The sequence below is a fragment of the Trichoplusia ni genome, chromosome 15 (genome assembly GCF_003590095.1).
Source record: "Trichoplusia ni isolate ovarian cell line Hi5 chromosome 15, tn1, whole genome shotgun sequence".
Lineage (NCBI taxonomy): Eukaryota > Metazoa > Arthropoda > Insecta > Lepidoptera > Noctuidae > Trichoplusia > Trichoplusia ni.
The window spans coordinates 10697996-10724449 of NC_039492.1; the positions used below are offsets into that span (position 1 = coordinate 10697996).

At 35.7% G+C, this 26454-nt stretch overlaps 1 protein-coding gene across 1 annotated transcript; it reads right to left on the reverse strand.

The window, feature by feature from the left end:
• Positions 1-81: 81 nt before the first annotated feature.
• On the reverse strand, positions 82-18813 carry LOC113501305 (tubulin alpha-1A chain). The gene is made up of 10 exons (XM_026882417.1): positions 18554-18813; positions 4757-4979; positions 2782-2954; positions 2348-2476; positions 1968-2138; positions 1536-1739; positions 1362-1417; positions 1150-1246; positions 925-1037; positions 82-850 (listed from the first exon to the last, which is right to left on the reverse strand). Exons 1-10 carry the CDS (start codon positions 18554-18556, stop codon positions 667-669), a joined length of 1353 nt encoding a protein of 450 aa, XP_026738218.1. The 5' UTR covers positions 18557-18813; the 3' UTR covers positions 82-666.
• Positions 18814-26454: the final 7641 nt, after the last annotated feature.

Genomic DNA, 26454 nt, shown 5'->3' on the forward strand with positions numbered 1-26454 from the left:
TCTTCTTCACCAACAAACATGGTCTTTTCTGTTATATGAAAAGATTTTAAACACGAAGAAAGGGAAAGAAACTACAAGATATTTTTATGTGTAAAAATCTTTATTGTGCATTAAAAATAAACGATTCTCAAACACACAAGTCACTTCTCTGATGCATAAAATTAGATCTCAATAAGTTAGCCTACATTAATTATATAAACTACATCTAACTCCAAGAATGTTAGATTATCACGAATTTGTTTTAAAATTAATAAATGCAAATATATTTTACCCATTCACAGACGTCCAAACTTAACGTTCCATTTTTTGGAAGTTTATTTTCTCAAAGTTTGTACTGTTAACGCATTCATAAAATTCAGCATCCCTTATACTAATATTATTGTAGAATTTTCATTTTACTGACGGCATTAGTTCAAAATAATTATGATTATAAAACTCCATGTCAAGAACGGTTGAGTACAAACTGTTATCGACTAATAGTTTTATTGTTAGTCGACTCGACCTTAGTGCTTGTCTATTTGTGTGTGCATTCCAATTTTATCGATACAAAAGTATTGCCAGTCACGAGATATCACAAAGCTCGATTAAGTACATAATCGACTAAAAAGACAAGTCAAGTATTCTCTCTTCTATGAAGGTTTGTAGTCAATCGTTCACGTCTCTCCTCTAGTATTCGTTCTCCTCGTCGAGTTCTCCCTCCGTGGAGTCGACTCCTACTTCTTCGTAATCCTTCTCCAATGCTGCCAAGTCCTCGCGAGCCTCGGAAAACTCTCCCTCCTCCATACCCTCACCTACGTACCAGTGGACAAACGCGCGCTTTGCGTACATCAAGTCGAACTTGTGGTCAAGCCTGTAATACAAACATTTTTTGATTTAGAATCAGTTATCTCTCTGTCAGTTTACAGCAGTTTGGTTAGCTATTACCTGGCCCAAGCCTCAGCGATGGCAGTGGTGTTGGACAACATGCACACAGCGCGTTGCACCTTGGCCAGGTCACCGCCCGGCACCACGGTGGGGGGCTGGTAGTTGATGCCCACCTAGCAACATAACGAGACATATTATTTGGTGATTTCTTTAACGCTGGTCTTGGACAAAATATAAGAATAAAGAGTTAAGTTTGTTATACATTTCCATTGAAGTAAAAATTACCTTGAAACCTGTTGGACACCAGTCTACGAACTGAATCGTCCTCTTGGTCTTAATAGTAGCAATGGCAGCGTTTACGTCCTTAGGAACGACGTCACCCCTGAGAGTATGAATGATAACGGTTGAGTATGAGTCACAATAATATAATTCAATTATCAGACAATTTGTCTTTAAGTAAGTCTTTGCTGTCGATTAGATTTAAGATTTATCTTTACCTGTACAACATACAACAGGCCATGTATTTGCCGTGACGAGGATCGCATTTCACCATCTGTAAATATACGGTTATGTCATTAAGCCCATTTTAACAACGAAAATAAGAATCAGCTTATATAATTTGGTGCAATAGCTACATATTCTTGTCCAATGTAATATTGATTAGTTTGCACCTGGTTGGCTGGCTCGAAGCAAGCGTTGGTGATCTCAGCGACGGTGAGTTGTTCGTGGTAGGCCTTCTCGGCGGAGATGACGGGCGCGTACGTGGCGAGCGGGAAGTGGATGCGGGGGTAGGGCACCAGGTTGGTCTGGAACTCCGTCAGGTCCACGTTCAGGGCACCGTCGAAACGGAGCGACGCGGTGATCGATGACACGATCTGGTAAGTGACAAAAGTGTAAGTGTATCGATATCTTCATCAAATCTAAATGTTCCTTGGAGATAATAATGTGTTCCTACCAAAAGCCATCATTTTGAAAACAAATAAAATAATTTTATATCTAAAAAAATAGCTAAACATGAGGTCGGTTTCCAACCCCTTAAATTTTCACCAGATAGGTTTCTAAGTGATTACCTATTTACTACAGTATATATAAACTTTCCATACCTGTCCAATCAGCCTATTGAGGTTGGTGTATGTCGGCCTCTCGATGTCGAGGTTCCTCCTGCAGATGTCGTAGATGGCCTCGTTGTCTACCATGAAGGCGCAGTCCGAGTGCTCCAGTGTGGTGTGGGTCGTCAGGATGGAGTTGTAGGGTTCCACGACGGCGGTCGACACCTAGGACACACGAAATTGTATAACGCCCTCGAAAACCTAATTTTTAAGGACAATATTATTTTTAAGGAAATCGTAAATAAAAAAGTCTATCCATCTCAATAGAAATCGGTAGCAGGTTTTTGTATTGAAGCTTGTGTCATTTTTGTAACATATACTCCAGTAGCTTGCATTATAAACAAGAAATATCAAGAACGTGGAATCTTAGGTACCTGAGGTGCGGGGTAAATGGAGAACTCGAGCTTAGACTTCTTGCCATAGTCGACGGAGAGGCGTTCCATCAGCAGCGACGTGAAGCCGGAGCCGGTTCCGCCTCCGAACGAGTGGAACACCAGGAATCCCTGGAGACAACAACATACAAATTTCTAGATCGTGATGATTAAAGATGCTGGATTTGGAACAATATGTGCGTGGTCATATTTAAGCCGTCCATTTGCATAACCACACTCTTGTGTCTTCTGTTTTGTATTGAAGACAAAATAATCAATCCCAATTTTATTAAACTATTCTGAAAAAACCGTACCTACTATAAGTAGATCAATAGATTTACCGTAACCGTGTCTAAAATCGGCTAGAGATTACATAAGTAAGGATCCGCAAAGTTTTTAAATTTTATTATTCGTCAATCCTTAAGTCAAGTCCTCACCTGGAGACCAGTGCACTGGTCAGCGAGTTTCCTGATCCTGTCGAGGACGACATCGACGATCTCCTTGCCGATGGTGTAGTGTCCGCGGGCGTAGTTGTTGGCGGCGTCCTCCTTGCCAGTGATAAGCTGTTCCGGATGAAAGAGCTGGCGGTACGTGCCGGTGCGGACCTCGTCTGCAGACAATAGAGGTTACAATCAAGTGTTTATCATCAAAGGCTTATTTAGCTGCCTCCACTGTTTGCCGGGTCTCTTCTGGTATTTTGATCGATTAGCTTGGTTTTCTTCAATCCTGCTTTAATTAGGTTAATCACCTAATTAGTGTATATGCATACATACATGTAGAAGATGTAGTTACCTTAATCTACTATTTTGTATGACACCTACCAAGCTAATAAAACACAAAAAAAATAAATAACAATAATAGTCAATCAGTGAGTACATATATAAAATCAGGCTACGGAAATCACAAAAAAGTAATTAACATCCAGTCTTGAAATTGGCTACACAAGAAAGCCGACAAATTTAAATGAGTATTTCTAAGAACAGACATTGACTCAATTCTCTTCAGAAACAAATAAAGTAAAGCTGAGTACGAGTGCAGCTCTCAACGAAGTTAATTGAGACGAATGCGGTGCCACTTGAGAGCTAATTGCTTTCATCCGCGAAGTATCGGCCGCCGCCCCGTCGTAAAGATATCGATGCAAAGAGCTTCTGAAGGGACTTCAAAACTACGCATTAACTTGGCTTAGGTACTAACTTAAAACAGATTTATTTAGAATTTCTAGACTTACGTGAGGGCTGAAATTACCTAAAGAGACTTCAATTGTTTATTTTAGGGTACATAGAAAACCTACACGCATAGCGCATACTACAGTAATAAAAGATCACAGCCTATAGGAACGCCAAGGTGTGATCACTTAATAAGTACAATCCATATTCATGCAGCCTAGTCATCCAGAATAAAGAGAAACACCAGCAATTAAGTTATGCGACGTTGGTATGTGTGTTCCTACTACAAAAAAAGGTGAAACAAGGTGTGAAGTGATTTGAATGGCGACGGTCAGGTGTGACCAGTCGGAGGAGCGCGGTCTGCGGCGCCAGTGGCGTGAGACCGACCGTGAACACTGAGGTTTCTCTGTCATCAACATTTGTAGCCCAGGACAAGTTATCAACAGCTGAATAATAATATGCCGAATGCCAAAACTGTAATTCGAACTTTCAACTCGAGAAGAGTCGTGGGCCATGAGACAAAAATGTTAAGTCTATACTATAATGATACTCATATATGGTTTGTGGGATATAATTCAGGCTTCCAGAAAATTATGGGCAAATGGGCCATCTGAAAAGTGGAATTAAATGAAATTGAAAAAATATAAATAATATAACAAGACAAACTATTCTTTAGTGTAAAGGGAGAGAATATGGCACCTTATACTGGCGTTAAATATCAGCGTGCATTTCCAGTAAAGTACGTAGGTTTAAAACTATTAGTATTAATCTAGTCATAAGCCAACGTCCTAGGTCACTAAGCGTATATTTTCCTAAGCCTGTCTAGAACAGGTCGATGCCCCACTTAATAATACTTAATACCATGTATTATTCTCACGTACTAGTTTATAATACCACGGTTGACGTCAACGGTTTTGACTACTTATAAATTGAACTTTAATAAGATTTGTAATGGACTGTAATATATAATTTAGGGATTAAGGATGGGTGATTTTTCATTCGATTCTGAATCGTACTATCAACCCAGTGATATCGACTGTTGTTCCAAATCGGGGTACTGCACAAGTTAGCGATAGTGTCAAGACTCAGGGTGCCACCTCGATTGAATAACTCGATTCCATCTGGACTACGCCTAGATTTATCATATGCAATTCATAAAGAATAACATAAGAATACCTATACATTACCGATGATGATGGTTTTGCCAGTCGAAAGAATCAATGGAAGTGGTTTCTTCAGAACTTACCAACAACAGTAGGCTCCAGGTCCACAAACACAGCTCGTGGCACATGCTTCCCGGCGCCGGTCTCGCTGAAGAAGGTGTTGAAGGAGTCGTCTCCTCCTCCGAGAGTCTTGTCCGAGGGCATCTGGCCATCAGGCTGGATGCCGTGCTCCAGGCAGTACAGCTCCCAGCAAGCGTTGCCGATCTGCACGCCGGCCTGGCCGATGTGGACGGAGATGCATTCCCTCTGGCGAAGACAGGTAAAGTTATTAAATATCTGCCTAAATATAAATATTTTGCGATCATTAAAGTGTTTTTTAAAGAATTTATTGCTTATTCCTATAACTCGTATAGGCGTTTCATTAGTTATCTCCATTCTTCATAATCGATAAAGATAATGAAAAAAGAAAGAGGCTAGTATCGGTGCGTCGCTCTAAATACCGATACCTAAAGTGTCTACAAAGAAAAAAAAACAAACTTGTCTTTGTAGACTAGTTCTATAAGTTTAATTGAAATACCATAGCATGAATATGCGTGACTTTACCAAACTTTATTTGAATCGAGGGCACGAGAGCGCGTTGTAGTCCCATCAGATCATGAAGAGGGCTTTCACCCGCGTTACATTAGCGGGGTATTATTCCCCAAGGCTGTAAAACTCACTGCTATTGGTCACACGAACATTGAGTCCACAGCTTAATGATCACATTCCTATCGAAAATTGATGGAAAAATTTCAATAGAAAATATGTAATATTCTATAGAAAGAGGTGAAAAAACTCGGGAACTTTTGAGCTTATTTAAACCACATTTAAACGTTTTTCAAACTGAAAGTTAATGATAGATCGTTTTAATAACAATTAACGTACAAATAACAGTACTCACATACTTAATCGTTTTGATATCGATTTTGTATTGTGTGTCGATTGGAACAATGATAGCAGTTTAGAATTTTACCGAGAAACAATTAGAATAAATTAAAACAATAACGTTTCTGGAATACAAAGTTGAAAATCCATGAAGCTTTGTACGCTAGCTTTAAAAAAAGTTTGATATACTAGACTATGTATGTATGACTACATCACAAGAACGTAAATTTTTAAATCTTATGATAATATACGTCAATTAAGTTAGCTATAGATTTCTGTCACCTTTTCACCTATCTCTCATCATAATTACCGGAAGCTTTATGTAATCAGTAGGTACGCTTCAAGCAGCTTCTCATCTCAAACTCGCTTGGAATGATGAATGTCCATCCGTTAGTCACGCACGAGCCCCGAGCACGCGCCCGCCGTCATCACCGGCGCCCTATTTGTGTTTTATAACGCCTCGCTTGTATCCGAACGTCACGCTGACTTACACTAATGTGTATGAGTTCCTAATTCAATTTGTATTTAATGCAACACATTTTTTTTGTTACCCTAGTTTAAGAGGAACAGATGATTGCTCAGTCATTATTTTTTTAAGGATCATTGACTTTTCTCTTTCAAAGTTATCATTATATTTTGGGAATAGAAAAATTTATGATAATTTAAATGGTTGTATCAGTTCAGCGTTAGCATAATTATATGGCTGAAAGCTCTGGAATGGAACCTCATTTGCTAGTTAAGCCATCTTAATTATGTATTAGTTTCAGTCCCATTATTCAAAGAGCGCCACTATTAAAATTTAACACACGTTCAAGCCTGGCATGGCATCATCCATCCAGACTGCTCCCTCGTTGGATATTAATACAGGGATTATCCTGTCTGAGAACTTTTTTGTATAATAAACATACGATGCTATAAGACCGCTATAGGTATGTATGATACTTCAGGGAATATAACCGTCGTTTTTTTTTACAATTCCATAACCGTTTTAGCCTTAATACACTACGGTATAAAATAATTCTATCCATACTAACAATATTAAATCATTTCCAATTGATCGGCAACCCAGTTACGTCTAATATAAATCAAAATCACAAAGAGAAAGTTTCACAATGCAGTCTATGAAATTTCAATTTTAAATCAAATTACAAAGTTCTAGGCTGAATGTTCGTGTGGCTCAAAAAGAGAGCTCGCGGTATGGTACGGGCTACAGCTTATAATGGTTCATCAATCACAGGGCTGGCATCGACTGGTATACAACCTCCGTTAATGAGCATCGTATCGATATGTGTCCTGGTACACATGGTACACCTCATGTGGAAGGGTAGCTCGTAACTGTAGGCTAGATTATGATATGTTACGCTGTAGGTAGGCAGTAGGCACGCCTTCCCAGTTCCGATTATTACTAAACGGTCTTTAGTCCCAATACCTCCATAGATGTGACTATTGACTCTACTTATAAGTTATTTGACATGACAGCGAAAAGACCAGAAAACATATTGAGAAACCAATTCTATTGTATTCTTAGCACCAATCCTAAATAAACAAATCAAAATAGAAATTTGAATGAGCTCTAGAATTTTAACTAAAAAGCTGAAGCAGTCACACCACGCGCTGTCGAACCTCTATAATCAGAGTATCGTTGTTCCGCTGTCTACGTGACACTGACTTTCGAACTGCTCGCGATGGCGCCCCGACATGAATTCTACGTTATGGGCATTTGGTTATCGAAATTCATGGAAAAGGTATGCGAGTGGTTGCGCTAATAGAACAGCTTTAGCGTTATGGCAAGCTCTTACTTTGGCGGAATTTTGGGAACTCCACATAATGGTGTAAGTGGGAAATTCTACTCACTATAACGTTATTTACGATAACTTAGTATCCAGTGTGCTTTAAAATATTTTTGGTTTGGCCAGATCCTGAATACAAAAACAGTCATATTAAAAGTTAATTTGAACGAACCATATTTAGTCTTGGATTTTAAATAAAAAGTAATTAAATTGAATCCTTATTTGGTGATTTAATAATCTCTAGAATAAACTTGACCAGAAACTAACCTCGAATTTATTGTGGTTGTTAATAAGTGGTGATCAAGTATTACATCCCAGGCCGTTCCTCCCACGGATAGTTCAATTATACAATGGTTTATTCAATTACATTTTAATTCAATTTAGTTTGTTAAATGAGAACGAATTATTGGAATCGAATTGGTTCAATAAATGTACGTAAAAGGCGAGACATTTGTAGGCGGTTAATTATAGAGCCAAATAAGACACCCACGGTGGTACAAACTAGACAATATTTATGACACCTACATTCAATTCGGTAGTTTCAATCGTTTACCAGAATTGGTAAACTGCTTTAATTTTGGAAATCGTTTTACGGAGCAATTGTTTTTTATGCACTACATTTAGCTTTTACACGAGGCAAGAACAGATTTTAGGATCTAAGCCTTTTGAATCTACTGCAAGCAAAGTGAATTGATATTACTACTTATGTTGAATTCTCAATGAAGGTGTGTGACCAATATAGTATTGAATATTGAGCAGAATATTGGGTTTCATGAACCCTGAACTCTCCATTTTCTACAAATGCTTCTTTGATTATTGCTGCATTTGCTTCTTTAATTATTATTGTGAAAATCTAGACAGCCTAAGCTAACTTTGACATACAAAACTATAAAGATATTATCAAACTGTATCAGTTAGCTTGGTCTCGATCATAAGTGTCGTTAAACTCAGTTAGAAGTCGACAAATCAGGGGTCACGCTCCGGTCACCATAAACAATAGTATAAATGAACCATAGATCCTTGACAGGCGATGAAGCGTCTTATACGTCTGAATGTATACTTTATGAGGTCTTGTTGTGTGTCTTAGACAATGTAGTTAGCACGCCCTTCCGTAAAGATAAACACATTGAAGGCCTTGAAAATCTTTTGAAGGAATAGGCCTCGGAAAATAATTTACGTCGTATTTGAAGCTATTGATTAAGTAACTTTAATTTCTGTTTTCTAGGCAACTAGTAAATGAGAAGTTTGTAGGTGTTGTCAAAGTAACACTTTTTTCTGTATCAAACTGTGTGCAAGCCTAAATGATTATCTCGGAAGTGACTTTGCGTTCCTCTAACTAGTTATGTTGCCAAAGGGACTGAACAAATTTGCAAAATTATCGCTTATGTGGGAGGACAGGGCTTCCCTTTAATTAACTCTTCATTTAGATTAAGTAACCAATATTTTGTGTGGAAAGAAAAGTCTTCGTATCTATACTAATATATAAAGCTGAAGATTGTTTGTTTGTTTGTTTGAACGCGCTAATCTCAGGAACTCCTGGTTCAATTTGAAAAATTCTTTTTGTGTTGAATAGACCATTTATCAAGGAAGGCTATAGGCTATATAACATCACGCTGCGACTAATAGGAGCGAAGAAGATACAATGGAAAATGTGGAAAAAACAAGGAAAATTCTAACCGCGTTGACGAAGTCGCGGGCAACAGCTAGTAAAAAAATAAATCCGTTAAATATTAAAATTGTATATTTACAATGGATGATCATCTGCAGTTCGATCGAGTGAATCGAATTCCAATGGACAAAAAAGCTTTGAAAGTCGGTATCGTGATTTTTTATTACAGTTGTATTTGTTCATCAACACAAAAGTTTTGAGATACCGACATGATATTTTACTTCCATTCTATATTTTATAAACATGGAATGTGTAATAAAGTAAAAAACTTATATTTACATTCTTACTAAAGTTAAAAATGTTTAGAATATACAGAACTCAGTTTCCTTTTATCTAAGCAATACCGTCTGGCGACCCACCTATTCTAGAAAAGTAATCTATATCTATACTAATATATAAAGCTGAAAAGTTTGTTTGTTTAAACGCGCTAATCTCAGGAACTACTGGTTCAAATTGAAAAAATATTTTTGTGTTGAATAGACCATTCATCGAGAAAGGTTTAAGGTTGTATACCATCCCGCTGCGACTAATAGAAGCGAAGATATAATGGAAAATGTGGAAAAAACAGGGCAGGTATAAATCATAACTTATATCTTCTAACCACACGGACGAAGTCGTGGGCAACAGCTAGTTAATAGATATTCGCAGACCTAAACCACTGCACGGATATCCTCGGAATCAGCACAAGTGTCGCGTTCTAAATTCATTTCATGTTTTATAATCTAGACATTGATAGCTTACCTACGCCAGTAACTTAATTTATAGCTAACATTCTGGTGTGATAAGTAACTAGAGTTAAGTTATTACAAACAAGTTTTAAAGTTAACATTTTACTTATAAGGAAGCTTAAAAGTATGTTCAAAGTTTGCTACTGTTAGGAAATGCTCTACAAAATCGTAGACAAATATGGGCTTGGGTAACCGTCAAGAGTTCAAAAATATCCTGAATTACTCTAAAGAATGGCGATGACTTAAGAGCGTCCATGGGAATAAAAATCTGTATTCTCCCTGTCCTCTTAGTAACAAGGCTTCGATTACTCATGTTACGACTGCTGTATGAAGTACATAGTTTTCTAATTCGCGATACCCCACACTGACCCTCGAGTGTTCCATCATAACATTACGTGACTAAGAGGTAACAGGCAGCCCCGCATTAGCGGATATTGGCGCCCCCCACGGAAGCGAGCTTTTAAGGTCTCTGCGGAAACTAACCCTACAGTGTACAGTAGTGCTTTAGTCCTTAGACCTGTTATTAGCTTACCTACTGTCATTGTTATTATAAGGGTTGGGACACTAGTGAAAAAATCCCCTAGAATTATGTAGGGTTGCAAAACCTGGCAATTGATACCTGAATAGAAAGGGAATTGAAAAATAGTAGTGTTTATTATTATTAAATATACCATATAGGCTAACGTTCAAAATTGAAACATTTGTTTTGTGTTACTGATTAAAATGCGAATAACAAAACATCATCCAGATGGAACTTGAAAAACGATCTGAAATTACGATCAGGTTACAATTTAGTTTCCAACTATGCTAGAAACTCTCCTATTTGTAACCAATAGACACTAGAAAAGCCTCGTCTACAAAGTATGAAACGTAATAATATCGATAACAATCCGATTGCTACCGACACCTGCACACAAGTACCCATCACCATATACACTGCATTTCAAATCACACCTCCACAAATACAAGGCATTATCTGACGGTATCAGTATTAGCTATTTACGAACATTGCAGGCACGCTAGCCGGGGCAACGACCCAACACTAATTTCCTCCATTTTTATTGTATACACAAAAAAAACTATTAAAATATACGTTGTGTGGTTCAGTACGAGTGGATTTTGTTCATTGATTACTTTTTCTAATTTGAATTGAGGAAATTTAATTGATGGTTTACTATTTGCCTAAGACGGTTCAAGACAGCAGTCAAAATCTGCTTAAAAATAAAGGAAATATGGAGGGTGTATTAATATTGGGTGGAAGCAATGATCAAGTGGTCGTCTACGTCTGAAAAATAGGCATAGCTTATGAAAATCATTAAAGGGGCACAGCTTTAAAATTCTGTTAGACAGGGTATTAAATGGACTGCTACGGATCTCTAGACCCCTCAAAAAAGTAAAAAAGCCAAGACATTGAGCATACAGCCAGCTCTGTCTAAGTCACGGCCAAGCGTGCTGTGAACTGACGAATTGCGCACCTCTGACTCACCTGGCTACTGTTGCTTTTTTATAAAGCCAAAAAAGTTTTATCAAACTTCTTTACTGTTTCAAAGTAACATTATAAGCCTGTAATTGTAGCTGTACTGGCACGAAAGAACTTAAAAAAGGAACAAAATTTAGATTAAGAATACTTTTTGTAAAATTCCTCAGCCAAATCGTAATTTAGACCCTAATGAAAGAAAATAACCTCTATCGATTTTAGGCACTAAAGTCCTACTATTTAAAGTATCTGAGTATTAAGGGAACTTCTTTTATATTAAATTTTTGTCAACGAAATCGACATACAATCAAACCGCGGCCCTATTGCCAAGTAACACATAATTGTGTATTACCATTTTTCCCCTAAGTAAGGTAATTAGGTGACCAACTGTTCCAAATTATATTATGTAGTTTATTTTTTTTAGTTCCAGTTACAGTTGTCAACTCCCGGTATTGACGCAATAAGTTTCGTGTTACATCCCTGGTGTTAGCAGGGAGCGTCTGCTGACGTCACCGACACGCGCCCTCTGACTCATCAGCTAAAAGCTCCGCCACTTGAGTGTAGTGTTACACTTTAGAGCACTATACTGTTGCTAACATCTTGTTTCACCAACGGTTTTGTCAAGAAAAGGACCTCTTATCCGTGACAGAAGAAAACGTGGAGAAAATATTTGACGCCACAGTAAATGGTCGTTCTTTCTGGGTTTTTAGAGCTAAATAATGTACAGTGTGTAATGTTGGTTTGTTTCTTCACTGCATCTAGATATAAGCAACAGCTTAAAATTGTGTCATGTATTTATATACTGTTCGGTTCATTAAACAATATACGATATACTTTGTCTTATAGCAATATACATATCTTCCAGTAAGTATGATAATATAAGCATGTAGATAAAATTCTTATTATTTTTTGTACCCGAAACATATGTTAATTGCTCGAATAATTTTTAAATACAATTATTTAATTATTTCACAGTTATGATTCGGAAATGAGAATCGTATCGTATCGTAAAACCTTTTTTAAGGCGAAGGTGGTATACTTCTAAGATATGCGTATAAAACAACAGATTGTCAGTAATTTGTGGCTAAAGACAAACCACTGTAACAAAACTCCCATCTGTTTAGAAAATTACTGTCTGACAATTACTTTTTGCGTTATGATTCACTTTTACAAGAAACGGAACAGCTGTGCTGAATAAAATATCGTCCACTACAAATGTCAGGGTTTTGATGATTCAAAATTCAAATAAGTAGGGACAGTTCGTGGAATACGAGTTCTTTAAAACATATTTGTTCAACTTTAAGATGGTTTTACAAACTTTAACTTGTGAAATTGATAAGAAGAACTGCATAGATTTTCCATTTCCAATTGTAGTTGTGTATCCATATTGATTACAAAGAAGTCTAACGGGTTAAATACTCCTAATTTGGTGCTTTAGCACTTCAAAACTATCCCACGACCCAAATGAAAATTTCACGATGAAAGTTTTCTTTTGTTTGTAACAAACTGCAATCGCTGTCTACTAAAAGAGTCTTAACAAATAGCCATATTTCCTTTGTGATGCTATCACGAATTGGCCCATTTCCAACAAAATTTTCCAGTCATAGAAAGCATGTTTTACCAACAGTAAAATCAAATAACGTCACGCGAAAGGTACAGCAGGTATTTTCAATATTCAATGTCATTGGAGACAATACAATTACTTATGTTTGTTTCCCTGCAATATGATGTGTTTAATTTAATTGCCAAAGCTAATTATCGTGGTCGCGTGTAGACGACCCACCCATATGGTTCAAACACCTTCGAATTACCTATGTACATGTTATACACAGTTTTGGTTTGCCACAAGGGCGGTCACGCATTAGGCGCGCCGTACATTACCCTCGATTAAAATTATTAGTTGTTTAACGAAATTATTATCCAAGGAAGTGTTTTGAATTTTCTAATGGACCATTAGAAATTACAGATAATTTATTAGAACATGGTTATAACCTCTGATAATTGCACGAATAATTTGAAACGAAGGCACAATAACTACTGTTTTTTGATAGACACATATCGAATAAAAAAAAAACTAAGTCTAGATAAAGTCGACTACAAAAAACGATGCTAAAATAATCGCGGAAGATACATAATGGGGATATAATTTCAACATTTGATTCGCAAAAAAGTAATGTTAGCTCATCTTCAAAACCAGTTCCATTAACTGGACAATAATTAGTGGCTGAACAAGGAAGGCTTGTATTTTACGAGTTGAACGAAGTTACATTTAGATCGAACCATCTCAGTCAGTTAATAACGGAGATGATACAATAATTTTAGTATATTGACTTTCGGTTTATTATCTATTGAAAAATAGAATTCAAAGCATTGTTGATGATCAATTGAGCCTCTGACTAAAGTAGACTCGTTTTCATAAAGTCCTGAAAGTTTCATAAAGAGAACCTTAACGTTAACTTTATCATATGTTTGTCAAATCTCGTGTCACCTCTTTTCAACCAACTTCAAAAAGATGTAGTTCTCAATTCGTTGGCATGGTTTTTTTCATTTAAAATTTGCTACCTCAGAACCTCGGACTGGACGAACCTATGTCGTGATTCTTTTTCTATTTAACGCGAAATAGTTGTCACTTGGTACCTTAAGAATTTCATCGTGTTTGGCTCTGTATTTTTTATTGGAGTCGGCTGATGGTTTTGTTGTTTGTTACAAAAATATGATTTTCGCCTTATCTTTCAGTTACTAAAAAAAGTTTGTTTAGATTTTATTTCACTAAAAATGCACAGATTCCTAAAACACATTATATCCGATTGATTTTATATGAATTAAAACACCACAGTGAGGAAACGTGCTCACTAATATGTAAAACATTCGGTAAATTACCTATAAAACACAGCGTATAGCTTAAATACAATACTTAGTATAGAAACAAAGTTAGAAATAATTCAAAATAAAACTAATAATATGTCCTCAAAGAATAACGTGAATCACGTAATTGGATAATGTCTGTCTGGCCGTCCGTCGCCTACGCATCGATTGTTACCAGCTAATGTTATTCTCTTGATTGCCTATTATATCCCCATTGTGTTGAACTCTACCTTCTAATTAACATAATGCTCGCTTTAAATGAATTTTCATTTAAAGGTTTCTTTAAACTGTTGTTAAGGAAAAAAGTATTTTTTTAGATTACCTATGTTCCATATTAAGTTAATATAGAAACTTGGCATCTTGCTTAGCTTACTGGCCATTATTCATACCTATAGTTTTTTTTTAAATAGACGGTTTAGCAATTAAAATGTTAGGTTGTTTCTAAGTGTTATTTGTTAAGCGCTAAAATTCTTGTTTTCTCTCAAAATGCCAAAACTAATTGGTTCATTCGCGATGCCACGTCAAGCGTAAATTTTATTATTTTAAAACGATGAGAAATTAAGGATTTAGGCACTAAATAATGTCTTGTAGATAATTGTAAATATATTTTGAAAGTTTTTTTCCTAAGTTACAGACAATAACGAGAATCTTCAAACTAGTTTTTTTTTAAATTATAAATTGAGTTATATGGCAGTGCTGTATCCAAGTCTCGCCTAACATCAAAAATCTTCTTGTGTTAACATTAAAATCTGATTACTTATAAATAAACAGCAAAATCTAAATGCATTTCTAAAACAGCAAAGCCTTCTTGTTTTCGATAATAATTAGTAATTACCTCGGGTATAACTTCCGTTCATACTTTCTACAGCTACCGAGGTTTAAATTGCCCACAATTACATTCCCGTTATATCTAAAACCACCGAGTTACGCCCCATCCATCTTGGTTAACAAAACAAAAGTCCAGAGGTAAATATTAACAGTTAAATTTGACGGATCAGTTCAATAAATAAGTAATCAACATTTTGTTATTATAATAAGAGCGATTCTTATTTTGTTTAATTTCATGCTCTAATTTGACCTTAAAAGTAAGTAAAATAAATAATTTCACCAATTGATTCATTAGCGACTGTTAATGTATTAAATAGAAATCTACTATGAATATACTTAGGTCATTCTAAATAGGCTCGACTATCTATCCGACTACCTAACCGAATTCAATAATTCAGTTCAACGACTCTTCATTTAAAACTTCCCTCTGCTTGAGGCAAATATACTTTTTCTAACTAATAATATGATTAATATCTACCTTATGTAATATGCACCTTATGTTTACAAGGGAAAGTGTTATCTAACCCTTGTATCTATCCTAGTTTTATAATAACAACATAGCACTGTTATAAAAACAAAACAAACTCGATAATAGTGATAACAAAGTGATTTCCACGGCACGTCACTTTCTGACCGGTGTCACAGTATGACATGTAGATAAACATAGAGGGTGCTTCAGATTCAGCCATAATTAGTTTCAGCGTTATTAATAACGATAAATACTATGTAACAAATATTTACATAATAGTTAGGTAGAATACCGTAGTTGATAAAGCTCTACATAGCGTTAAAACGCATAATTTTGTGCCGTTTTGAGATGTGTGTGTTAAATTTGTATAATATTGAGTTGATCGATTCTGAATTTTGTATAACTTTGTTGCTTACAAGTATCATGATTCCTACTATGTTTAAGAACGTTAATACATAGCTCTGAAACTGCTACATGAAATATTTGAATAGACCATTCAAAATCAAATCTTCATGAAATATAAATCGAAAATGATAAATGAATTCTTTAGCCACGGGTTGAATGACTCTACAATTTGGATATAAATTATCGTCACTTTGTATAGGTTTAATACGAGAATAGGCACCTACCAGCGCAATAAGTGGTACTTGTATCAAACAAAAGCCTTCACCTATACAATTGTCGGTTGGCTTCACAATTATTATTGATTCGCGAGTTTCAATCAATAAACAGAGCATACCGAGCATACAGAGCAGCGTCTGCATACATGCACAATAATCGTAGATGAACTTTTATTTTATTGCTCTCAATCATCAATGATTGATTTATATATTTGATATGAAAAGTCTTTGTAATTTAGACTCATTCTGACCAATTCGATGATAATGTGAATACTTGCGAACACTTTACAAAGTTTGATCATTTTGTTATTCAACATCACAAGCTGCTTTTCACTCAAACCAAGAAAATTTTGGAGTCTTATCTAGTGCTGCATAAATACAACATATGAGAGACTTACTGTAATGCGAGTGACTCTAAGCCGATAACTAATTCACAATAATATGTATAATTGATATTCAAATAGCTATTAGCAGGTAGAGGATGACATTAGCATTCATCGTTCATACCTCTGATTAGCGTCGTGGGAGAGCTTAATGTACCATCCGCGGCTGGCCACGACACTCCTGAATTAATCAATACGTGACAATCGTAAAACTATATTCTCTATAAATAATTAATAAGATCGAAGCTTTCTCATGCGATAACTATTCGCGTTTGCATGTTCACATGACTCTATGGACTTGTTCATTGTAAATAAGCACTTATGTATACGGAATTTCAGTCTGTTGTTAAATGAACTCTATTTTTTCAGATAAATATTTTATAAGTTTAATTGTACTATTCTTTTAATGTCCATAACAGTAAGATAAAAAGAAAAAGAAATATTTGCTTCGAGTTGGATTTCCTTTCCCTCTTAATCTGAAAAGATAGTGCTATGATAAAAAGTGTAAAATGTTTTTAATTACATATGTTAATGATTTTTTAATCATCCTATATACTGGTGTGAATAATGATGTATCTTACAAGAGTCCCGGTTTGAACATAATACAAAGCTTTGCCTATGAAACCTTAAAAGTAGAGTCATTAATGATATTGATATAATACTTTGTGATCTTGACTGAGTTCGATTTTTCTTTTATTATAGAGGTGTATAGTATCGATATATATAAAATACTTGAAGATCATAAGCGTGTCAGGCAATAGTCGCGGATCGCAGAGTTTGCGGTCAGCCGGTCAGCCGTGACCGATCGGCTCCGATTAATGTTACTAGAAAATTGAACTTAACAAGAAACTTATAACTCTTGAGAGTGAGAGATCATCTTGATCACGGTTCACTGATAGTGGTTTGGTAGGAAGATAGAAATACCGACGGAATCCGTAGACAGGTGGGACTGATGATGGATCTGATTATTTTTTTTTTTTGTTAAATTGGCTTTAAATATTGCGTGTATGAAACAAAATTTTGTTTATTGTTCGATTGCAAAGTTTATCTTTAAGTGTACTTTATAAAAGTCTGTTCCCAACAGTGGGACATTAAAGGCTGCTACTATATTACATTTTCTTTAAGTAAACACAATCTAAATATAATTATATTATATACCTACTACAGAAGCCTCAGAGTCTTTATAAATGAAATTTTCCTGGAACTGTTTTTGTAATGATAATGTTTGGATTACAGCTAACTTGAAACCGCACTACATTTTTTTCTAAGACTGATTAAAAAATTCATCAAAAGTGAAATAATATAAAAGCTTGTATTGTGTCATATCAGTTAGTGAGGCCAATGAAAATTTAATGCAGTAATTCAGGGTTCAACTTCCGTAGACTATTTAAAACAACAACTACTTATTTACTTATACAGTAAACTAAAAAGTTATATATAGGAAAATATCATGGAAATAAAACTATTCAAAATTCAGTCCCTACTTAAAACTTTTATTTTTCCGTTTTATGTTTTTAAACTAGATAACATGAAGTGGTTTTAGCGGTGAAATTTTCTGTATTTTATTGAAAACATTAGAAACTTATTTATTCATTCAAGAATTATACACGCTCTACGTGACTAAAAGAAGTTTTTCAGAAAGTCAGTTTATAAAGTGACGTGTTTGTGAAGCATGAAAAAGGTTGTTTTTGGTACACCTCTATCGAAATTAAAGCAGAATTAATGTTGATATTATAAAAACGTCTATCCAGAAATAAAACATAATAATTTTATAATTTTTTCCTGGTCGTACATAACTTTATTACCTTATTAAATTGTAATGTTCGGCAACGAAACCAAAAAAGGACGAAGCATAAAAACATTTTAGGCGTTAAGTCGCTTCAATTGTTTATGTATGTAAAAAATATTGTACGATTACTTTCAGCACCGATTGATTAGGTAACTTGAATAAAAAAACATTTTAAATAATAAAAAATATTTCAAATTTACAACTTCTGAAAACGAAAACTTTTTTTAGAATTTAACAACCCCTACTTTTCCGATCGTAGCACTCAATATGTCAACGATCTATTTTCTATCAACCCCGATTCTTTCCTACAAAATAAATGAAAATATCAGAAAACTTACCATTGTTGTAGTTGAAGTAAGTTAGAAAAAGACGTGAAAAACGATTGTTTGGCAGGCGGGTTCGTGAGGCAACGCACCGAGCCGGACTGTGCCGACAACCGCCGAGCCTGGTCTTATATACCGGCGGCACGCGCGCACCTATTCTGGATGCACCATTAAACTATCCTATGGAACGGTCTTGGGACACTCCTTGGGATACATTTTTGTGTATTGACATCATAGATTGGTCTAGGATGGTCTTCTTTTGTAGGTAAGTTAGGCTAAGCTAAATATAGGATCGATATAAAAACGCTTTAGGGGATGGAAATCAGTGACCAGTTTTTCTTACGTAGTAACTTCGAAGTGATCAAGTAAATTTAATGTCATTATGATTTGTTAATTGCAAACATTCTAATATATAAAAATCTTACTTTGCTTGAGACGTTTCCAGTTTCTATGAAGTCAAGTAGATTGATTAGATCAAATCATATATGGAAAGTTTATTTTTAAATTTCGATCAAAAACATTTAACTCTCAGCTCCACATTTTGAAGATTTTCGCCAAATACTTAAGTTTTATTGCCTAACATTTTACATCTGACAATTTTGTCCAGAATAAGCCGCTGATTCATATAGAGACAGTAGGGTGACCAGACGGCTGACCAATTTTTCAGTCTCAGACACAGCCAATGAGTAAAGCTCCGTGACTAATGACTTATACAAATATAAGATTTGAATGCCAACTACTGATTGGAATATTTTCGACAAGGTACCATTAAGTCGGATTGAACAAAGAAACAACAAACAAGAATACTAATCAATGTAAACCAAATAAGAAAATATTAGAATGCTTTTCTTTACGTAGACAGCCGTTATCAAACCAGTGTGCTGTGACTCGGAATGACAAATTTTACAACAAAAACATTTTCACTACCAATGGTTTTAATTCTAAAGTAATAAGAACAAAATTGTTTTTACAAACCAAACCCTTCCAATTTATATTGTGTGTATAATTAAAAAATATCAAGTTTATAGCAAACAAGGGATGTTGGACATCCTACTCAAAGGGATGAAATCAAAGGGGTGAGGATGCAGATGCAGGGGAAACTTGACCCTCACAGATTAGGGAACACAAACAGCGCATTATTGACCTTGAAACCATTTTTTGACGCAAAAAAAACCCTGCCTTTATTTAAACATCAAAGCTGTTGTGATGTGGTCCTAATCGTAAAATGTTGGAAAAAGATATGAGGTTTTTCAGTTACAATATATTGTAATCAAAATCAAATTAAAAGAAATATCACTGATCCTGATGTAAAAGGACTTTTATTTCGAAAACCACCTCGTAATATCGAAATATAATATAGAGTACTAATACTTCATAGGTCTATACCAGGTATGCCTACCGTAAGGCCTCAAACTATTGCTCTGCTAGGTAACAATTTAAGGTAGCGTTCATAATTGAATAGGAAGCCAAACTCGGCCGAAACTTTATTGAGAAAACCCGAGGGGCTTTGTTCGCAATTCAGCAAATTTTAAAACATAATGCTAAGTTACCATGTAGTTACGAACTTGGCTCTATATTGTGACCCTACATAACACTATAATTTAGATAAACCCGCCTGCTACAAATCGAAAATAACAATAGGGGAACAAAAATCGGGATAAAAACTACCCTAAGAGTTATAAACTATCTGTTACCAAGTTTCGTCTAAATCCGTTCAGTGGTGCTTGCGTGGAAGAGGGACAAACATCCATACATACAAAATATTGCAATTATAATACTTGTAGTAGGATGAAAAACCTAAGAAATCTTCAAAAATTTCGAATCTTTACAAAAACATAATTTGTCCCCAAACCATACAACAAAAACACAATTAATTCGCTTTAATACTACTAGAAGGCCTAACAGATACATTTTTTAAACATATTTTCAGATCCATAGACATGTCACGCCACGTTTCAAATGAAGGGGAGTCGGCAATAAATATGTTTTCATATCCCTGAAGCCACGCAATGTTTGTAGGCAAACTAATATCAACGGTATTTTATGCCCCGATAGTTATAACAGTTATCTCTAGGTATATTTTTCCTGAATGAATACGTAATGTTATATTATTGAACTACCTACGTGTATCGTGTCACGTGAGAATTGTAGTTTTGCAACTTGTGATGTTGATCTATAGATAGGTAAGTAGGCAACTGAAGGGATAGTAGTTTAGCTAGCTGGTTGATTTTCAAGATCTATATTAAAGTTAATGTTATTTTCCTTTAGCTCTTGCTAATGTAATTTTTTCCACATTGTCATAAATGATGACTTCGAATTTACTAAATATTTTGAAGCTTTATTTTAGCTCTCGCTAATGATACAAGTTGTCTATCGCTATCATAGTAGTTCATGTATGTTTCCATGTGCTCATTACCGTCGATTTCCAACAGACTGGCAATAAAGAGCAGTATTAACTGTTGGAAGTCAGATGGTGACCCAAGGATCGATTGAGTTCGATTAAATAATATAGTAGAAGCTAAAAGAAGAGAGCGGTCAAAATATTGGTGAAATAAAATATGCTGCAGTGATAACGAGGATAATATGTACCTATTAAATACCTTGTTAATTATTTTGAATAAGTTTTTTCTATATATGTAGTAAAACTGGCTATTACTACTCCTGGATACACAAATCGGTTTGTGGTAGAGCTATATTAATGTTGCTTGGCCTTTTAACCAATGAAATTCCTATAGTCTTCAGCATCAATAGGAAATTCTCAATTATATGGAATAAACAGAATAAAAATTGTAAGGAATAATGTTACAGTTACTTTCGTCAGGATGATGTATTATTAAATGATGCTCCGGTTAACTCATGCGTTTTTATCGGGATTGCACGACTAGCTTCCTGATTTAGGTTAGATCCGAAACTCCATACATTCGTTTTCTAAAAACTTTAACGATCCTCAAAATAAGACTGGAAAAAGGGGTCTGAGGATCATACCGAGACGATGGATAGCATGCGTAGAAGGCATAAATCGTAAACTATTGAAATTAAAATCGCTTCCACCTGAAACTTGAAGTAGTTTTTGTTAATAATTCAGTTGTACGACCAATTTCATTGTATCATCCAAAACTTTGTCTGTTGGAGTGGGCACTAATTGTACGCCTACTGTTACGTATTGTGCTCATTTCAAGTTCTACATTTCTACCTTATTTGGGCTTATTAATTAAGAGCTCTCGTTCCAAGTTGTATCTAAAAATAGTAAGGTGTTTGTGTATTGAATTATTTGACAGAAGGACAAAATATGTAATAGCCAACTGATATTAAATATTGTGCTGTTTTTATTAACTACTTTACTGATGTCAAGAAATTAAGACAAAATCCATGTAATCGTTTATTCTTTCAAATACTCGTAAAATCCTTCAATTAAAGACAAATTTGAATATTTAGTTTGTAATCAATAAATAAGACTCAATAAATTAAATTAAAATCATCAATTTTAAGCAGCTTTGTTTTTTATAAGTAGATACTTAACGTTTAGAATCATTGATTAAAATGAAATTTGTTGGTATAATTTTTAGTACTTAATGAAATAAATGAATCTCTACTTAAAAAACAATCCCGCCATCGTAATCTATAATAATAAATAGATTAATGCTCTGTTTACCCCTACAAAAATAAATCAGAATATTTATAACCAGAAGTACTAACTACGTACTGTATAAAAATATGACATCAGTTGTGCTCTATAAGTCTTCTACAGTATATACAGGCTCGTTACTATAAAGTAAGTCGGTAACATTGTGAAACAGTAACTATGAGTACATCATAGTTCGATGAAAGGGAAACGTTTTACAATTGTACATCGACTGAAAACAAACCTTCGTGTATTATGGATGCACAAAGCTGTAAATTGTAACTAGCTGTATCGGAATGCCGTGCATATAAACTGTTTTCAGAGTTTTTTTTTTCAGGGGTAGCAAGTCTAATGTATTTTATTACGTAGCTTAAGTTTAGTATGTTATGAGGTACAGCTAACATTATTAGAACACTAAAGACTATAAACACTTTTAAATAAATATTCTTAGAAACCAGAAGTGAGGACAGGTTTTTAAAAAGCAAGCATGGTTACGTCACAAACAATTAAACCCAATCATTACAAAGATAACTTAAAGTTAATACATCAAACTCTAATTACTGCAAAGGAATAGGTATGAATGGCAATTATCGAAATAACAATATGGCTGCTATGCTGAATAAATACAACGAAGGTCACGGAGATGTTCCAGCGAAGCCAGCTGACACCGGAGAGAGAGCGTTGCTAAGAGCGCTCCGTCTTTTATAGCGGACTGCTTGTCAAATCCCAGGTTCGAAAGAGGTTTCACTAAGGATCTTGAAGGAGGTTTCACTTTGAAAAGGAGGTTTCGTTAACACGGCCGTTCCTGACAGCGAGGCGTCCTCGACCGCATCTTGCTTGGAGTCTTCACTATCTCAAGCATCACCAGACTGCTGTCGCTCTCAGACTAGAAATAATCATCTGCAAAATGACAACAACACATACTAAACATTTGTTTTCTTGCGACACTTGTGTCGAAGCTGGAAAACAGAAAGCATTTGAAGTGATTTTGTAAAGTACGCGATAGTGAGCGTGCACTCCCACCATCAAGTACCCAACAAGCGAACAGAAAGATTTCAGGAACGTTGTTGAAATAGTAAACTTAAAAGCTAAGACTTAAAAATATTGCACAGCAAAATCAGTGATTCTTAAAATTAAAATGTAAATGAAACTTAGTAACATTCCAAGCAATGTAATTCCCAACTTCCATTGTGTAGAATGCTAGCCAAGATGAACAGATGGTATTGAAGTTGATATACTTAACCAGATCGGAAGCCATGAACTGTAGGTCCAGGCCAAACAGAAGCCATAAGCCAGAGGTTCAGACCAAACAGAAGCCATGAACCATAAGGTCCAGGCCAAACAGAAGCCATAAGCCAGAGGTTCAGACCAAACAGAAGCCATGAACCATAAGGTCCAGGCCAAACAGAAGCCATAAGCCAGATGCTCAGACCAAACAGAAGCCATGAACCAGAAGCTCAGGCCAAACAGAAGCCATGAACCAGAGGCTCAGGCCAAACAGAAGCCATGAACCAGAGGCTCAGGCCAAACAGAAGCCATGAACCAGAGGCTCAGGCCAAACAGAAGCCATAAGCCAAAGGCTCAGACCAAACAGAAGCTGTGAACCAGAGGTCCAGGCCAAACAGAAATCTTCCTGTTGCTCCGCATTCTCGAAGACAGCACAGCATGCGTCCAGCATGACTCGCCACACCAGAGCACCATACGCCCGGCAGCCGTAGCCGAACCAGCCAGCAGTTCCAGCTCGCAGCGGTGATGTAGCTGTACACGTAGGAACTTACAGGGCTCCCGCATGCCAGAGTACAGCTTTACTGCGCTCCACGAAGCCTTCTACAGAGTCGCCAGCAGCGTACGCTCGTGGTTGTTCTGGTTGGTGTAGTCGTATTAACGCCGCTGATTGTCTGTAAACAATTCTAAAGCACGCTGTCTCCTGGAGACATAAATGCTTCTCGATTAGGGTTACGGTTGTCAAGTGTTAGGTCACACTATAGAGCATGATACTTGTGTAGAAGCCTACCAGCCACTCAATTTTTCTTGAGCTCGGCCGCTCCTGACCATTATCAACAAAACGTCCAAAGTAATGTATTTCAGTATCTACGAAAGAAATATTTTTAAATTAACCAAAGAAAAACCAGCATTCGTGACAGTACTCAAAACTTGACACAACAAATAAAGTCCTTTAGCAATTCAATTTGACATGGGTATAGTAACAAAAATTCAACTAAAATCGTTATTTTAAGTTTCGCATTCGTCGCAGAAGCCCTTATTTGAGTATCAGTAATACCTCGTGACTATTATTGCAACTTTCAGATCGTCAGACAAACCTTTTCGGTATTAAAACGCAAAAGACACTTTCGGCATATGTCATGAACTTCTTTAAATGTTACACATAACCTCAACGAGCTTATATTCAACCTAAGGCCCGATCACGCGTGGAATCACGGCAGCTATATGAGTTATCACAACGTCTATGACCACTTCATGAACTACGGAACTCACGGTGTTTATGCGATGATAAAGCGATCTACTTCTCAACATGCGAGAACAATTACGACACGATCTACGCGAATCGTTTTGGTTTTTAACACTTTTTCGAACTTCAGGCATGTCTCAGGAAAAAACAGAATAAAAATAAAAAGCTCACCGATACTCGTGGCACAGTCAAAAAATAAAATTTGCAGTAATTAGATGAAATTCAAACAAATCCTTTACTTTAACTTAAAACAGATGGCACAAACAGCACAAAGCACGTGGTCTATCCCACTTCTGATCTTAGAAACCAGAAGTGAGGACAGGTTTTTAAAAAGCAAGCACGGTTACGTCACAAACAATTAAACCCAATCATTACAAAGATAACTTAAAGTTAATACATCAAACTCTAATTACTGCAAAGGAATAGGTATGAATGGCAATTATCGAAATAACAATATGGCTGCTATGCTGAATAAATACAACGAAGGTCACGGAGATGTTCCAGCGAAGCCAGCTGACACCGGAGAGAGAGCGTTGCTAAGAGCGCTCCGTCTTTTATAGCGGACTGCTTGTCAAATCCCAGGTTCGAAAGAGGTTTCACTAAGGATCTTGAAGGAGGTTTCACTTTGAAAAGGAGGTTTCGTTAACAATATATTTTAAGGTGAATAGACCATACTTAGGTACTTGGTCTCCTTTCAGAATTGTTATGAGCAAGTTTTCTATTAGCTGTTTCATTACAAGCTTTATTTATTTGTCACTGGTAAGTAGGTAAACGGTGACAAGCCCTTCTGGGCGGGAAACAATAATCTGATAGTTTTGTGCGAGGTGGTCAAGAAGTTCAAGAACGCGCCTGATGTATGGCAAGGAGTGAGCTTGGTAACTGGTAGTGAAGTCTCTGAATACTGAGATGCATGAATTTGATGGTTTACATGTTTGTATAAATTATCATTAACATTAAAATGCATATGAAACATTCCTTTCGATTTTCCTTCTCGAATAGAATGAACGTAGAGCACACGCCTTTAAGAAAGTAAACTGCAATATCTAGTGCATGGAATAAGTGTAGGAAAAGTAGCAGGCGCTTTTATATTGAGGCACCTGGTTCTCCTGTGAGGTTTGAGGTCGTTAAGGAGTTCGGATTGATAGTTGCTGTAATTTTTGATGCTCTGCTTGAGAGCTTAGCTGTGTTTTGATAGCCTGAATCAAAGGTACTTTTAGCAAGTGGTTGTGTGGACTCATTGTAAAGTGGCAAGACCAATTAATGAAACCAAATAAATGAAACAAGAAAATAAAAAAAATAGCATTTATTATTAATTTCTAAAAGCTACTACTAGCGCCATCTCACGAACATATCATATTAGGTAACTTTCTCTTACAACAACATTTGGTACAAAACGTAACGTCAATGGCACTACACAAGTGATATTTATGTTACACACTATGCTAACACTTAAACAGTAGGGAAAAGTGAATACATTCAGCAAGAACTATTAGACCTTTCTAAATAGGTTGATTGTAAAGAAAACAGACGAAATCTTTTATTCAGATTTTAAATTGAAATCCCCTAAATGTATTATCTTTTTCTAACTGGCAATACTTGATTCTACTTATAAGTAACTAAATCACAACATTGAGCTATTGTCAAGTAATATCTAGTTTAAAAAAATCGAAATTATTTTACAAAGCTAGACGTATTGAGATACTGATTAGGTCTAAATAAATTATATTCAGATTTCTTTTAAACTATTTAAGATTGAAATCTGTAATTAGGGTCTGTTTAGACAGGTATGAAATATTTACAAAGTAAGATGTTTTATTACTGGTA